General features: G+C 48.4%; 1 protein-coding gene across 2 annotated transcripts in view; it reads left to right on the forward strand.

The window, feature by feature from the left end:
- Nucleotides 1–6,134, forward strand: part of PWP2 (PWP2 small subunit processome component) — a 140,510-nt gene extending 134,376 nt beyond the window's left edge. For both annotated transcript variants that reach the window (XM_029577740.1, XM_029577742.1), the window contains exon 21: nucleotides 5,594–6,134. In XM_029577740.1, coding sequence (XP_029433600.1) covers nucleotides 5,594–5,705 — 112 coding nt within the window. In that variant the 3' untranslated portion in view covers nucleotides 5,706–6,134. The remainder of the gene's footprint in view (nucleotides 1–5,593) is intronic.
- The last annotated feature ends 11,189 nt before the right edge of the window (nucleotides 6,135–17,323 follow it).

Raw genomic sequence — 17,323 nt, forward strand, 5'->3', positions numbered from 1 at the left:
TGGCCATGGACAGCCTGTCACAAAAATAAGTGTTCTAACTGCTGTCCACACAGGGGGGATTTATGCTCAGTGTGCAGAGGGTAGCCACAACAATAATATATAAGGAGGAATTTTTAACATGCCGCCATACCTCTTGCTCTCCGGCCTGGCTCAGTGTTCTGATGGTCACCCCGCAGGAACTCATCATTTCCTAGCATGTAGATAGTTGGAGGTCCAGTGGGTTTATGCTCCCCTGCCAGCAGATAGAGATGGAGCAAGCTGATGTCACAGTATATATTTCCCTGCAGGGACGCCAGCCTGTCAATATTCTCAGTCTCCAGCAGATGGTGGACGTGCATCTCCTTATGGGGATTGCTTTGAGCTTTTTGAAAGGAGAAATTTGAAATTCTAAAGTCAGGAAAAGAAAGCCCAGTTCTCCTGCGGTGATACCTAAAGGTCCCTCCCCCAGTTGAAAATTCCTGAGGTGATTTCCATGGTCCCTCAGAAGTGTGCCTTGGTCCAGTTAGCTGGGTTTTTCGGCATGGACTTAGCTGCTAGTTCAGCTGAAAGGCAGCGGGTGCAGGATGCCGAGCGTGGCGGTGATGGCAGATGCCCGCTCCCCCCATAGTTGGAGACTGTCTCTATACTAAGCCAGTAAGCACAGAGCTCAGGTATGGTTTAAAAAAATGGAGAAAGTTTTACCTGAGTTAGATACAGTTAGAGGGGTTTCAGGACTTCCTCCAGTCTCCGTTCTTGGCGTACCATGCTGACATTTGTTCCCCACCCCCATTTGGGTTGGGGAACTGGACAACCTGGTGGGTTGAGCATCACCTGGTGGGCTAGGCTGCGCACTTAGGCTTTTGTCTTGCACACCGCGTGGAAGGGTGCAGTGGCCATTTTCGCGCTGTCTTGTGCATGCTCTGCTGCTCTCTATAGGCCTTCAGTGTGCGCAGTGTATCTGTTCTGCGCACGCGTTGTGCGCTCAGGTTTTTGGATGTGCTTTTTACGCACACAGACCTTTTTACTCGCTTAACTTGGCACACAGGTTGTGCGTGCACCTTGCTGTGCTTTAAGAACATAAGAAAATGCCATACTGGGTCAGACCAAGGCTCCATCAAGCCCAGCATCCTGTTTCCAGCAGTGGCCAATTCAGGCCATAAGAACCTGGCAAGTACCCAAAAAATAAGTCTATTCCATGTTACCATTGCTAATGGCAGTGGCTATTCTCTAAGTGAACTTAATAGCTGGTAATGGACTTCTCCTCCAAGAACTTATCCAATCCTTTTTTAAACACCGCTATACTAACTGCACTAACCACATCCTCTGGCAACAAATTCCAGAGTTTAATTGTGCGTTGAGTAAAAAAGAACTTTCTCCGATTAGTTTTAAATGTGCCCCATGCTAACTTCATGGAGTGCCCCCTAATCTTTCTATTATCCAAAAGAGTAAATAACCGATTCACATCTACCCGTTCTAGACCTCTCATAATTTTAAACATCTCTATCATATCCCCCCTCAGCCGTCTTGTCTTCAAGCTGAAAAGTCCTAACCTCTTTAGTCTTTCCTCATAGGGGGAGCTGTTCCATTCCCCTTATCATTTTGGTAGCCCTTCTCTGTACCTTCTCCATTGCAACTATATCTTTTTTGAGATGCGGCGACCAGAATTGTACACAGTATTCAAGGTGGGGTCTCACCATGGAGCGATAGAGGCATTATGACATTTTCCATTTTATTCACCATTCCCTTTCTAATAATTCCCAACATTCTGTTTGCTTTTTTGACTGCCGCAGCACACTGAACCGACGATTTCAACGTGTTATCCACTATGACGCCTAGATCTCTTTCTTGGGTTGTAGCAACTAATGTGGAACCCAACATTGTGTAATTATAGCATGGGTTATTTTTCCCTATATGCATCACCTTGCACTTATCCACATTAAATTTCATCTGCCATTTGGATGCCCAATTTTCCAGTCTCACAAGGTATTCCTGCAATTTATCACAATCTGCTTGTGATTTAACTACTTTGAACAATTTTGTGTCATCTGCAAATTTGATTATCTCACTCATCGTATTTCTTTCCAGATCATGTATAAATATATTGAAAAGTAAGGGTCCCAATACAGATCCCTGAGGCACTCCACTGTCCACTCTCTTCCACTGAGAAAATTGTCCATTTAATCCTACTCTCTGTTTCCTGTCTTTTAGCCAGTTTGCAATCCACGAAAGGACATCGCCACCTATCCCATGACTTTTTACTTTTCCTAGAAGCCTCTCATGAGGAACTTTGTCAAACGCCTTCTGAAAATCCAAGTACACTACATCTACCGGTTCACCTTTATCCACGTGTTTATTAACTTTCTTCTAGGCGCTTATTTTTTGGGCGCATTTCATTTTTTAGGGCGAGCCATTCCGATGCACATTTACCACAGTGATGGTGCCGATAAGCAAGAAGCCTAAGTTTCTTCCTATCTGTCATATTAGGGTTTCTCAACCTGACCTGACTTCTTACCTGTGTCAGTACTGCTCAGACGCTTAGGGAGAGTTGTCTTCCTCTGATTTTGTTAAGCCTGCCTCTTCCCATTCTGATGATGGGTTGGTTACAGCCTTGACTGGGGAGATGCCAGATCTTGGTTCTCCCATAACTGGCTCCTCCACTGGCGAGGGCAGTTCTGAGGGACCAGCTGTAGTTCCTTCTGGACCTGATTGGACCTGGTCTGGACCTGGTCTGGACCTGGTCTGGACCTGATTGCTTTTTCTTGGGTGGAATTTTTTCAAGGCTTACAAGCCTTCCTTTAGACGCAGTCCTCCACTTCCCCCATTTCTGTCTGGTCAGACCTTCAGCCGGTTGCTCCTTCCTCTTCTATGTTTAAACGCCATGACTTTTCTTGGCTCCCTGCAGGTATTCCCAAGAAGAATCCAGATGGCAGTGATGATGAAGTTAAACCTGATTCCCTGGAAGATGGGGAAATTCCTGCAGGATTGGAACCGTATCAAACCATGTTGCAGTTCGTTAATGGAGATGAACTGCTGGCCTGATTTCCCAGCTTTAAACAGCTGGGTGTTCCTGGTTTGGATGCTATGTCAGAGCCAAGTTGAGGCTAACCGGCCTATAGTTTCTGGCCTCCTCTCTGCTACCACTTTTGTGAAGCGGGACCACCACTGCTCTTCTACAATCCCGCAGCATCACTCCCATTTCCAGAGATCTATTGAACAGATCCTTCAACAGACATCTCTGAGCTCTCAGTATCCTGGGGTGTATCTCATCTGGCCCCTTGGCCTTGTCCACTTTCAATTTGCCTAGCTCCTCCCATACATTCTCATTTGTAAACTGAGTTTCGTCTACTCGTTCCCCATCTACGGTGTTGTTAATCAGTAATTGGCCTTCTTTAGTGAATACCAAACTGAAGTATTTATTTAATATTTCTGCCATTTCTTCATTATTCTCCACACATTGCTCCTTTTCACCTTTCAGTTTTACTATGCCACTTCTGACCTTGCTTCTTTCACTGATATATCTGAAAAATGGTTTGTCTCCTCTCTTTACCTCTTTGGCCATCCTTTCTTCCGCTTGACCTTTTGCTTTCCTTCATTTTTTCTTTGTCTCCCTGTGTTCCTTTTTTTTTGGGATCCTTTTTTACTTCTTGAATGCTGTTCTTTTTGCCTTTAATTTTTCAGCCACTTCTGTAGAGAACCAGATCGGTTTCTTTTTCTTATTACTTTTATTTACCTTTCTAACACATAGCATTGTTGCCTTTGTAATAGCTCCTTTTAACTTGGCCCACTGTTGTTCCGCCTCACCCATTTTCTCCCAGTCTTCCAGTTCTTCCTCCCATTTTGATAAAGTCTGTATTTTTGAAATTCAAAACTCTGGTCTTTGTGTGTCTTCTCTATATCTTATTTGCAAAATCGAACCATATCGACTGATGATCACTGGTGCTCAGGTGAGCTCCTACGTGAACAATAGAGACATTATCACCATTAGCTTTAGACCGAGTATCACATCTTCTCTCGTGGGTTCCATTACCTTTTGTTTAAGCAGATCCCCTTGAAGGGTATCCACTATCTCTCTACTTCTCATAGATTTCGCAGAAAGGATACTTCAATCTACATCTCGCAGATTAAAATCTTCAACTAGTAACACTTCACCCTTCTTTCCCACCTATAAGTTCTCTGTCCAGTTCTTCTGTTTCAATCAGTGGCCTGTAGATCAAACCAGTAAACCATACACAGCCCCAGCTTCCAGTGTATCCAAATCCACATTCTGTACACCAAGTTTTAAGCCAGGCATTTATTTATACGGCATGACCTTTCCTTTCCGTTTCCATGAACAGGTAACACTTCTGAAAAGGCAATAGTCTTTGCCAAGTGTCTAATCTTTCTGTACTTTATGGGCATCGTTTCTAGCAAGGTCATTGGTCCCCTGATGAATTATACCATTGATATCAGATTAGTCTTCTAGAATTGTATTGACTACCTTGTTTGCATTTTCTTAGCTGAGGATTCTGGAAGTCATTTAACTATTGTGTCCCCATCATAATGAGTTCCCAAATTGATTCCTTTGATTGAATCTCCCAGCAGAAGCAGCTTTCTTTTAGGAAATGTAATCATGTTGAAGGGTTTCTGGGTGCACTGGGTGAATACTTCCCTCTCAGACATCATTTCATATTTTTTTTGTTTGGACTTCTTTATTTTCCAAAACAGAAAATGCATTATGTAAGGGTACCAGCGGGGAGAGTGGGTGTCTCTTCGTCACAGGTCTTGTTCTACCAGAACCCACTGTAATCTAATTATTTCTGGAATTCTGAGTCCTGGATATCAGGCTTCTCTGTGGGACTGGTGGTGGATACTAAGGATGCATCAAAGTTAAAGAAACTGGCTGGGTGTCTGAGTCATAGATCTTGTTCTAGCAGATCCCACTATATACCTGAGTTTCTGAATACCCTATGAGCGCTGGGAGACACATACAGGATCCTGCAAGGAAGGGGAGGCTATTTGAATCTTGCATAATATCTCCTTCAGGTGCATTAGCTCCTTATTCATGGCAGACAGCAGAAAGCAAATTAGACAACCCTTAATTCTCCAAATGATAGGCCTTGAGATATAAACACCACAATTGTTGCACTGAATAAGACATTTTGCTAATAGAGACTAATAAGCTAGTTATGAGATTGGTACTTCAGGCCTATATTATTCAGTTATCCTAGGTCCTTGGAAGAAATTTTTAAGAAGGAAACACTGTAGGGGTGGGAGAGAGAGGGGAGGGAAGAAACAGAGAGAGAGCAAATTATATGGGGAAAATAGAGAGTAAAGTTAGATTAAATTAGACTTTTAAACTTAGCTCAAAGCAGGAATAGCTAAGCTGTGTTGGAACCAGGTACTATCTTGCTTCAGCTAGGTAATAGGGATATTTCCTTCTTTTATCTTTTGGAAGCTGATATTTAGGACTGCTGTTTGGAGAATGGTAAGGCCCTTTCACCCCCTGAGATGACTTCTAGTATGTTTTATGTATGCTTAAATTATAGACTACGCCGAGATCCTCTTTTGATGAAAGCTGCTGCATAAATATATTTGTATTGTATACCAAAACTTGTGATTGTGACTCTCTCCACAGTTGTGACTGGAATCGCTACAATCTGAAGTACGCACTGGCCGTTTCCCAGCAGCGAGGCCTGAAGCGTCCTGTAGAACCTCCCACGAATGATGACAACTCAGATGTGCATTAGAGTCTAATAGCAAAGAACTTACAGAAGATGCCACCATGCAGATCTAAGAGACTTTCCTATTTCCATATCTTCCGCCCTCAGGGTTAATAAGCCATGTTACTTGGAAGGCTCAATGACCCTGCCACAGATCAAGGCCACGTTATCTGGGCCTCGGTGACACAGCCACAATCTATGTGCAGTCACTTTACCTGATGTTTGTGACCGAGTCATGGACTACGAGCACATTGAACACTGAGTGATCAGTTGTTACCTGAGGCAGTGAAGCAGCCACGTCCTCCGTGCAGCCACTTTACCTGAGAGTTGATACATTACTGTGTACCCCAAGTGGCCCCTTACAGGAATTTAATATTTTACATTTTTTGCCAGTGTGATTGGCAGAGAAGAGCGAATCACTGAATAAAAACATTTCATGTTTGTTTTTTAATCCTTTACGCTTTTTCCTGTAGTAAATCTGTAAGTACAGTGCTGCCCAAGGCTCAGAGTGGGGAAAACTAGAAGCTTAGTGGCAGTTTCTCAGGAGGCCTTTGCAGCAGGAGCAGGCCACGAGAATCAAATGGAGGGTGGCTTGTGCCCAGGGCTGGTTCCTTGCGGAGGTACTACTGCTACTACTACTACTGCTGCTGCTGCTGCTAATTATTTCCATAGTGCTATTAGACATGTGCAGTGATGTACAGATATACACAAGGGACAGCCTGTACTCCTTGGAGCTTACATTCTGATCAGGCATAATGCATCAAGGCAGGGAGGCTGTTCCAGGCATATAGTACAGAAAAGTGGAAACTGCAAAGTTGGGATTTGGTGATGGAGGAGGCAGGCACAGGGCGCAGTTGCTTGTTTGTTAGAACGGAGGTTATAGGAAAGGGCGTAGGTGGAGATAAGAGAGGAGAGGTAGTAAGGATCAGCAGAAAGGTCTGAGGGGTCAATGATATCTGTAAGTTCCAAGAAGAGCGAGTACAAGTTTTGGCTGCAGAAAAGAGTGTAGTTCAGTGAGCATGTGCAGGTCAGCAAATCTGCAAAAGCATACAGGTAAATGAGTCTGTGTGTGTGCGTGAGCGTGTTGAACAAGCAGCTGGATAAATGTCATTCCCTGTACGTACCACGATCAGTCCAGACTGCTGGGTTATGCCTCCCTTCCAGCAGATGGAGTCAGAGAGAAACTGAAAAGGCACCTCCCATATACCCTGGTGCGCCCCCTGCGATCCTTCAGTATATCTGAGCGGTCCTGATCCTTCTCAAATTTGTCAATTGGTGCACAGGTTTGCTCCTAACTCCTCTGACTAGATCAATTGTTTATCCCTTGGGAAGACAACTAGAAGTTTTTGATTCTTTTGAGACTGTTTTAAAAAAAAAAACCAAAACTTATGGCGCTGGCGAAGCTGAAGCATATGTTGTGGCAGTCCAGGTAGGGCAGTGCCCTGAAGACTGGTTCCCGGAGCTTAGATTACCTGAGTGGCCGGGGGGAGAAATTACCGATGGGCCGGTCACTCTCCCCCCCCCCCCCCCCTCCTAAGTTTTATGCCAGAAATTTTAATTTTCTCTGAAGGGGGCTTGCGCTTAAGGAATAAGGGCTAAATATATACATTTCAGCTGGCTTGTTTCTTGTAAAAAAAAAAAAAAGAGGAAAACCCAGCATTAAAGGGATCTCACAGCCCGTCGGTGACGGGTTAGAGCTGTGTTCCTGTTCCCTCAGCCCCGGCCTGCCGCGCTTCAGCCCCGGGGCTCCGGAGGGGGTGGACTTTTCCACTCAGCGCGTCGGGGTTTTCATTTTCGCATGCTTTTCTTTAGCGGCTGCTTTTATGCCGCACGCCTTAGCCTGTCAGGCCTGTGGAGTTTCGGGAACCTGGCTTTCTCGGGAGGGTATCTGGTGTATCCCCGGGGGCGAGGGACCCTCCCGACGGCCGGGGGATGCCCACGGTTTTCCTCTCTTGTGGCCGCAGGAGCCACGAAGCAGTTCGGCGATTCGGGGGCCCAGGCTTACCCCGCCCCCACTCGACGACGAGGCGGCGGCCATTTTGTACGCGCCGAACACGCCGGGAATGGACGCCGATACAGCGTCGGAGGAGGGGGATTTCCCTCCGGCTTCTCCCCCTGCATTAAGCCCGCAGCGCCAGCGTGAGCAAGACTCCTCAGCAATTCCTCAGGAGGCTTTTAAGAGGCCGCAGCCATTTTCATCCAGATTTGTGCTTTTAATGCACAAAGCCTACCTAGAGGCAGAGGATGACTGAGAAGAGTCCCCCCCCCCCCCCCCCCCCTAAGCTTTTTAAGCCTACACCAGACCAGGGAAAGGCGGGAACCCGCCTTTCTCGCCCTGCTGTGGATCCAGATCCGGTGATTCCCGAGGCTGCAGACCCTTACAATCAGGATATGGGAGGGGATATAGACAGCCATGTTCCTGTAGAGGGGGATGATCCTCAGATCCTTAGACTCTTCAGCAAGGATGAATTGGATCCCTTAATTCCGCAGGTTTTGCGGGAATTGGGAGATTCCGGCTCCGCATCCCGAAGCGGATTCCGCCCCGGGGATACTGTTTTAGTGGGGCTTAAGGGTCCCCCGCAAACTTTTCCATTTCACCATAAGCTTTTTCAAATCGTATCCAGGGAATGGGATTTCCCCGAGGCATCATTAAGGGTCAGCAGGGCTATGGTAAAACTGTACCCTCTGCCGAGCGATTCTTTAAATCTCCTTAAGGTCCCCAAGGGAGACTCTGCCATCACGGCAGAGTCTCCCTTGGGGACTCTACTATTCCAGTGACTGGAATAGTAGAGTCTACTATTCCAGTGACTGGCGGAACGGCGCTGAAAGATCTTCAAGATGGGAAATTGGAGATCTTACTGAAGCACATTTTTGAAGTGTCTGCGCTTGGTGTCCGGGCCGCGGTCTGTAGCAGCCTTATGCAAAGGACTACTCTTTGCTGGGTTCAACAGTTACTTACCGCCCAGGAGCTTCCTCCTGACTAGACAGAGCAGGCTAACCGCATAGAGTCCGCGGTCACCTACACAGCGGATGCATTGTATGATCTTCTGCGCGCACCATGGTGTCCGCGGTTTCAGCAAGGCGGCTCTTGTGGCTTAGACACTGGTCGGCAGATGCCTCTTCCAAATCTCAATTGGGTTCGTTTCCTTTTAAAGGAAAATTGCTGTTTGGGGATGAACTGGAGCAACTCATTATAGATTTGGGGGACAACAAGGTGTACAAACTTCCTGAGGACAAGCCCAAGCAATTTCGCTCCTTCAGATCGTTCAGAGGCCGTTTTCGCGGGGATGGTTATCCTAGTAGCCCCAGAGTGGCCAAGGAGACCGTGGTTTGCAGATCTCGTCACCCTAGCCGTCGACGGCCCATTGCGTCTGAGCCATATATCAACCCTGCTGCGTCAAGACCCCCCATATCTTTCGATCAGGTGGATCGCTTTTGTCTAGCGGCTTGGCTTATGAGAGGAGGCAACTCAGAAGGAAAGGTTATCTGAAGGCCGTGATTGCTACTCTTCTCAGAACTCGCAAGACCTCCACTTCCCTGGCATGTGTCAAGATATGTAAGGTTTTTGAGTCATGGTGCGATGGGTTGAAGATGTCCCCACAGAGGGCCACGATAGTGCATATTTTGTCGTTTTTGCAGGAAGGGTTGAGAAAGGGGCTCGCTTATAACCCTTCGGGTCCAGGTTGCAGCCTTGGGCTGTTTGCATGGTAAGACTGAAGGTTCTACCATTGCGCAGCATTCAGATGTTATTCGTTTTTTACGCGGGGTCAAGAATTTACGTCCTCCAGTACGGCCGCTTTGTCTATCCTGGAGTTTGAATTTGGTTCTCCGTGGTCTCTGCACTTCCCCATTTGAGCCCATTAAGCGAGCCACTTTGAAAGATTTAACTCTCAAGATGGTTTTTCTCGTGGCTATTTGTTCAGCGCATCCGGTTTCCGAGATAAAAGCATTATCATGCAGGGAACCTTTCCTATGAATCACGGAGTCGGGAGTATCGCTGAGGACGGTACCTTCCTTTTTGCCGAAGGTGGTCTCGTCTTTTCATGTCAACCAGTCGGTAGATTTACCCTCCTTTTCTTTTTTTTTTTTTTATAATTAACTTTTTATTAAACGGTAAGTTATGACACTGTACACAAACAGAAACAGACATTTCACCGTCAGAACTATTACATTCCATACTGCATCTTAACATTACAGATTATTTAACCCCCTCCTGTCCCCTCTACCCACCCCTCCCCCACCCTTGGAGCTATCGTGTTTGTCAATCCAGGATTGAAATACCAGCCAACCCTCCGTAAAGCGTTTTACATTATCTCTTCTCAATGCCGTGAGATATTCCATGTAATGTATCCCTTTCAGTCTCTGCAGCACCGAAGTTAAGGAAGGTGCCTTTTCCTGCTTCCAACTTTTTGCAATCTCTCCTCGCACAGCCAAAGCAACGGCCCTGACAAATGCCTGTTGTAGCGAAGAAACCTCAGTCAGAGAAGCATGTAACAATGCCCCCTGTGCAGACCAACAAAAATTTGTTTGCAGTAAGTTCCTTAGCCACACTTCCACCTTCTCCCACAATTGTTTAATTACCGGACATGTCCACCACATATGATAGAAATCCCCCACCTTCCCACATTTTCTCCAGCACAAATTATCTTGTTTAATCCTCATTTTATGTAATTTATATGGTGTTAAATACCAGCAAAACAACATCTTATAACTTTGTTCTAATAATTGTGCTGATAAAGAGCTGCGACTCACCTCCTGAAAGCAGGCATCCCAGTCTCCCTCTGTCCAAGATCCTCCCAAATCCAATTCCCATGCTTTCAGGTGAGTCTCTGTAAAAGGCCCCATTCAATTAAGCACTACATATAGCTTAGATATAGCCCCTCTAACGAGATGAGCTTTGTTGCAGTAACTTTCCACCAAGGTTTTCCCCTTAATCAAATCCATCCGCACCTCTTTAGAGGTAAGAAAATGTTTTAGCTGTAAATAAGCATACTGATCTTTTACTGTGAGACCATATTTAGTTCTCAGGTCCTCAAAAGGCAACACCCTTTGATCCTGCCAAACCTGACCCAGAGAGTGTATCCCCTTCGTTTGCCATACTTGGAACCAATTTCCCGATTTCCCAGCAGGAAACGCTTCGCACCCTCTAATCGGGGTGGAGTACCAGTATCTACGGGAGCCTACCATCTGGGCCCTCCATCCATTCCATAGTCTAAAAGTGAGCGCAGTACAAGGAGACATCCGGTCCTCCTACCCTCCTTTTCTGAGGAGGAGATCAGTTCTTCGCACGGTCGCGACTTACGACGACTAGATGTTTGCAGGATGCTGTTACGATACCTGGAAGTCACAAATGATTTTCATACTTCAGATCATCTTTTCGTCTTATGGTATGGTCCGAAGAAGGGATCTAAGGCTTCCAAAACTACCATCGCTCATTGGCTCAAGGACGCTATTGCTTCCACTTACACATGTCACGGACGATCAGTTCCAGATGGCCTTAAGGCTCCTTCTATCCGTTCGCAGGCGGCATCATGGGCGGAATGTCACTGTGTTTCACCCCAGGAAATTTGTAGAGCGGCTACCTGGAAGTCCTTGCACACGTTTGCTAAACACTACCGGTTGGATGTTCGGGATCCAACTGCAGATTCCTTTGGCAGCGGTGTGCTTCAAGCGGGACTTTGTGTCCCACCCCATTTAAGGCGGCTCGGGTACATCCCAGCAGTCTGGACTGATCCTGGTACGTACAGGGAAAGGAAAATTAGTTTCTTACCTGATAATTTTCGTTCCTGTAGTACCAAGGATCAGTCCAGACGCCCGCTCAATGTGTACGAGTCCCGCTTGATTGATTTGCAGGGTCTGTTCGGCTAGTGACCATAGACCTTGCGTCTCCCAGAGGTCGAGATGAGCTCTCCAGCCTTTCCGGGATGCATCTGTGGTGAGGACTGCATTGTGTTGTGGAGGGTTGAACAAGGCTCCTTTGTCCATTGTGGGTGCGAGGAGCCACCAGTTGATATCCTTTTTCATCTGAGCCGTCAATGTTATACGGTTCTCCAGTGGATGTGAATGCTGTTTCCACTGGTGTTTCAGACTCCACTGCAAGAGTCTCATGTGAAGTTTCGTGTTCGGCACCGTAAAATTCGCTGCCGCCATGTGACTCGACTGTTAAAATGTTTCGAGCCGTTGGACACTGTGTTCCCACAGTGATCGAAGCAGAGAACGCATTGACAGCTTCCTGTCTTCCGGAAGGAATGCTCTGGTGCGAATGGTGTCCAGACTAGCTCCTGTGAATTGCAGAACTTGTGTAGGTTGCAGGGTTGATTTTGGATAGTTGATGATCAACCCCAGTTTCTAAAGGCAATTGATTGCTCTGGTGAGATGATCCTTCAATAAGACTGGGTCCGAAGCTATTATTAACCAGTTGTCCAGGTATGGAAAGATCGTCCTACCTTGTTGACTAAGGTGGGCCACCACCACCACCATACATTTGGTGAACACCCTGGGTGCTGCCGAGAGGCCAAAGGGCAGGACCTTGTATTGGTAATACTGTTGGTGATATTGAAAGCACAGGTATTGCCAAGAGGATTGATGGATTGGCATGTGTGTGTAAGCATCCTTCAGATCTATGGAGCATATCCAGCCCTTGGGCTGTAATAAGGGAAGAATGGACTTCAGGGAAACGATCTTGAATTTTTCCCGAACTATCCATTTGTTCAAGTCTCGGAGGTCCAGAATAGGTCAGTAACCCCCCGGTTTCTTTGGAATTAGGAAATATGGGGAGTTGAAGCCCTTGCAATGGCCCGCCCGAGGGATGTATCTGATAGCCCTTTGATGTTGAAGTAGGGCAATCTCTTAGGCGAGCTGGGGGTGTAGTGTTTTCGGTCCCGGAGTTGCTAGATGTGGAATTTGGGGCTTGGTTATAAACTGAAGTTGATATCCATTCTTTACTATTTCCAGAACCCACTGATCCGATGTTATGGTCTCGCAGGCGGTAAAGCAAGCTGTAATTCGTCCGGGAGGGGCTTCCATCGGGGGAGGTGGTGGCCTGATACCTAAAAACTGTGAGTTTTTCACTGGGGCCGCTGCTTGCTGCGGTTGTTGTCTTTGTGACCGTGGTTTTCCCCTTCTCTGCTGCTGTTGCTGAGGGGGGTGCGTTTGCTGTCTTTGATATACAGGATAAGATTGTGTTCTGAATGGTTGATAGGTACGGTAAGGTCTGCGAGAGAATTGTTGACTACGAGACAAATGGTAATATCTTTTGGAAGATGCTGGAGTCCACGATTGTACTGCGAGAGCCTGATCCTTTAGTTTATTAACTGTCGTGGAATCGCTCTCCAAACAGGTTGTCTTCTGTGCATGGGAGATTGGCCAGCTTATCGTGTAATTCCTCCCATATGGCACTGGCCTTCAGCCAAGCTAGCCTGCGTGCCGCTATCGCTGTTGCTGATGCTTGAGGAGTTTTCGAATCCTTCATATACCGCTCAGAGTAGATGGCAGGAGCATTCTTCCATATCCAAGATAGGAGAAGGAATGTTGTCCCCTGTTGAGGTAAACATTCCCTTGGTTGCCTGGATGCATTCATACATATCTCTCCATCTTCTTCCCTCAAACACACAGGTTCTCATTCTCACATGCTCTTCTCTCTCTTACACACACACAGGCTCTGTCACATGCTCTCTCTCATACAATCATTCATACACACAGTCTCTCACTGGCACATGCTGTCTCTCTCACACACACAGAGGCTCTCACATGCTGTCTCTGCAAACATTCAAGTCCTCACTCTCACACACAATCTCTCAACTCATCTCATACATGCACACACACACACCCTCTACAGACCCTCAGCCTCTCTCTCACCTCTGGGCCTCCTCTTCGCCTGTCGTCGCAGGATGGGCTCTGCGGCAGCCCTGCTACCAGGCCTCTTCCTCTTCTCGGGCCGCTGCGACTTGGGATTTGCGGCTGCCCGTAAACGCAAGCGCTGCTCCTCTTCTGCACGCACCGATGCTTCACCTCCTTCCAGCCCACGTGGCTCCGGCAACGTTTACTTCCGGGGCCGCACAGGCAAGAAGGAGGAGGAGCATCAGCGCGTTTGAACGTGATCTTTTTCTTCGGGCCGCGGCCCTGCCTGTCGCTGCGCCCGGAGGCATTGGGGGGTGGAGGGGTCTGGAGGGTGGGGGGATACTAAAAAACTAGTTTTAAAGGGTCGGCGCAGCCGATTAAAAAAAAAAAGGCTCGGCTCAGCCGATTAAAAAAAAAATTCCCGATAGTCCACGAAACGCTGCGCGTGTCAGCAAAAAGTCTCGACGTGTCACCTCTGACACGCATGTCATAGGTTAGCCATCACTGCCCTAGTACACATACCCCTGCAGGAAGTGCAGCTCCTCAGTATTCTTCCTTGAAAAGCATTGTGGATATATATGTGACTGACTGATTGATTAACTTCATATTATGGTTAACTTAACTAACTTGTTAGAACGTTTAAACTCGATTAAACTTGATTAACTTGAACTGATTGGTTGACTATAGCTGGAAGACCGCCAGTGTACTCAACCGGAAAGCGTCGACACCGGGCAGGGTGGACGTCTTAGGTAAATAAAGACATGGCTTACCCGCAACTCATTGGCACAATGCCTCAGGGCAGCCCAGGGTGGGATGCTGAGTCCATCTGTCTACACTAAGAAAAACGAAATTATCAGGTAAGTAATTTCTCCATTTCCTAGCATGTAGCAGATGGACTCAGGACCAATGGGATGTATAAAAGTTACTCCCGAATCGGGTGGGAGGCTGCCCGTGGTCCACTTAGAATTGTCCTTGCCAATGCCGTGTCCTCCTGAGCCTGTACGTCCAGACGGTAGAATCTGGAGAAAGTGTGGATAGAGGACCACGTTGCCGCTCTGCAGATGTCCGCAGGTGACAGCATTCTAGTCTCTGCCCAGGACACCGCTGGGCTCTGGTTGAATGGGCCCGCGAGGCCGCTTCCCCTTGCCTCTTTCCGCTGTGAAGGACGAAAAGGTGGTCTGTCTTTCGTACCGGTTCCGACCTTTCCAAATATCTGGCTAGGAGTCTGCTGATGTCGAGGTGACGTAGGCTACGGTCTTTTCCAGAGTTCTTCACGCCGTCCATCGTTGGTAGTGCGATGGTTTGATTGAGGTGGAAGTGTGAGACCACTTTGAGGAGGAAGGAGGGAACTGTGCGTAGTTGGATGGACCCCGGGGTGAATCTGAAGAAGGTTCACGGCAGGACAGTGCTTGTAGCTCCGAGATGCGGTGGGCCGAACACACGGCCAGCAAGAACACTGTCTTTAAGGTTAACAGACTGAGAGATAGGCCTCGGAGGGGTCTGAAGGCGGATCCCGCTAGGAACTCCAAGATGAGGTTGAGGTTCCACAGAGGTACCGTCCACCTTAGAGGTGGGCGAATGTGTTAGACTCCTTTCAGGAAGCGTGATACATCCGGGTGCGAGGCTATGCTGTTGCCCTCGCTCCTGGAGCCATAGCATGACAATGCTATCTCTACCTTGATGGAATTGAGGGACAGACCCTGCTGTAGCCCATTCTGTAAGAATTCCAGGATCACAGGAACTCTGGAGGGGCGTGGCTTGACGTTGTGGTCTTCGCACCAGGCCTTGAAGACTCTCCAAATCCTTGTGTACGTAAGAGATGTGGAAAACTTGCGTGCTTGTCTGAGAGTATCTATTACTGCCACCGAGTATCCGCTCTTCCTCAGTCAAGCCCTCTCAATGGCCAGACCGTAAGCGAGAATTGAGTCGGGTCCTCGTGAAGGATCGGGCCTTGTTGGAGCAGGTCTCTGTGCGGCGGCAGGAGTAGTGGGTTCCCTGCCAGCAGTCTTCTTGGCCAATCCCGGGCCACCAGGAGAACTAGTCCCCTGTATCGCTGTATCTTGTGAATGATTGCGCCCAGCAAGGGCCATGGCGGGAAGGCGTATAAAAGGGTCCCCGGAGGCCAGGGCATCGATCCCCTGAGACTGCGGGTCCCGTCTGCGGCTGAAGTATCTGGGTACTTGAGTGTTGGATCTGCTTGCCAGAAGGTCCATGTTTGGGATCCCCCACCGATCCACTATCATTTGGAAGGCTGTGGATGACAGTTTCCATTCTCCTGGGTTTAGACTTTCTCTGCTGAGGAAGTCTGCCGCGATGTTGTCTTTCCCGGCAATGTGGACGGCCGAGATCTCCTGGAGATTTGCTTCCGCCCACGCCATCAGGAGGTCTATTTCTAGGGACACCTGTTGGCTTCTGGTTCCGCCCTGTCGGTTGATGTAGGCCACCGTCGTGGCGTTGTCCGACATCACTCTGACCGCTTTGCCTTGAAGTCTGTGCGCAAACCGCAGGCAGGCTAATCTGGCTGCCCGCGCTTCTAGGTGGTTGATGTTCCATCCCGCCTCTTCTGCGTTCCACTGCCCTTGGGCAGTCAGCTCTTCGCAGTGTGCTCCCCATCCGTGTAGGCTGGCATCTGTGGTGAGCAGGGTCCAGGTTGGGGAGGATAGGCTTGATCCCTGGCTCAGGTGGCTGTTCTGCAGCCACCACCGTAGCTGGGTCCGGACGCTGCCCGGGAGTGGAAGGCGTACGGTGTAGTTCTGGGACCGTGGACTCCACCGCGTTAGAAGTGAGCGCTGTAGAGGTCTCATGTGTGCTCGCGCCCATGGCACTACTTCCAGCCTGGACGCCATCAGTCCGAGGACTTGCAGGTAATCCCATGCTGTGGGACGAGGAACGCTCAGCAAGGTCTGAAGCCGGCCCCGCAGCTTTGACCTCCTCGCGGGGGTCAGGCTGACCTTGTCTTCCTTGGTGTCGAATTGGACGCCTAGGTATTCCAGCGACTGTGCGGGCTGTAGGGAGCTTTTGTTTATGTTGACCACCCATCCTAGGCTTTCCAGTAGTGCTATGACTCTGCTGGTTGCTTGGTGGCTTTCCTCCGTTGACTTCGCCCTGATCAGCCAATCGTCCAGGTAGGGATGAACGAGGACTCCCTCCTTCCTGAGTGTTGCCGCCACTATTACTATTACCTTGGTGAACGTCCGGGGTGCTGTGGCTAACCCGAAGGGTAGTGCCCGGAACTGATAGTAACGATTCAGGACCTTGAAGCGTAGGAAGCGCTGGTGTTCCTGATGCATTGGGATGTGTAAGTAGGCCTCCGACAGATCCAGGGATGTGAGGAACTCTCCTGCTTGTATTGCCCGTATGACAGATCGTAAGGTTTCCATGCGGAAGCGGGGAACCCTTAGGTGGCGGTTGACCGACTTGAGGTCTAGGATGGGCCTGAATGTGCCCTCTTTTTTGGGTACGATGAAGTAAATGGAGTAATGTCCAGCATTCATTTCCCGTATAGGCACCGGGGTTATGGCCTCGAGGGTCAGAAGCCTGTTCAGTGTAGCTTCCACTGCCGCCCTCTTGAGGGGGTCGTGGCAGGGAGATTCCACGAATTTGTCGGGGGGAGTTCGAATGAAGTCCAGGTAGTACCCTCCCGGATGATGGCCAGGACCCATTTGTCCGTAGTTATCTCGACCCATCTGCGGTAGAATAAGGCTAGTCTGCCCCTATAGCATCTTCCCTTGGATGGGTCGGCTGATTCTCATTGTGGGGTGCAGCCGGAGCCTGCACCCGCGCTGGTTCCTCTCTTGGTGTGCTTG

This window comes from Rhinatrema bivittatum, chromosome 15 (genome assembly GCF_901001135.1).
Source record: "Rhinatrema bivittatum chromosome 15, aRhiBiv1.1, whole genome shotgun sequence".
NCBI classification, from domain to species: Eukaryota; Metazoa; Chordata; class Amphibia; order Gymnophiona; family Rhinatrematidae; genus Rhinatrema; species Rhinatrema bivittatum.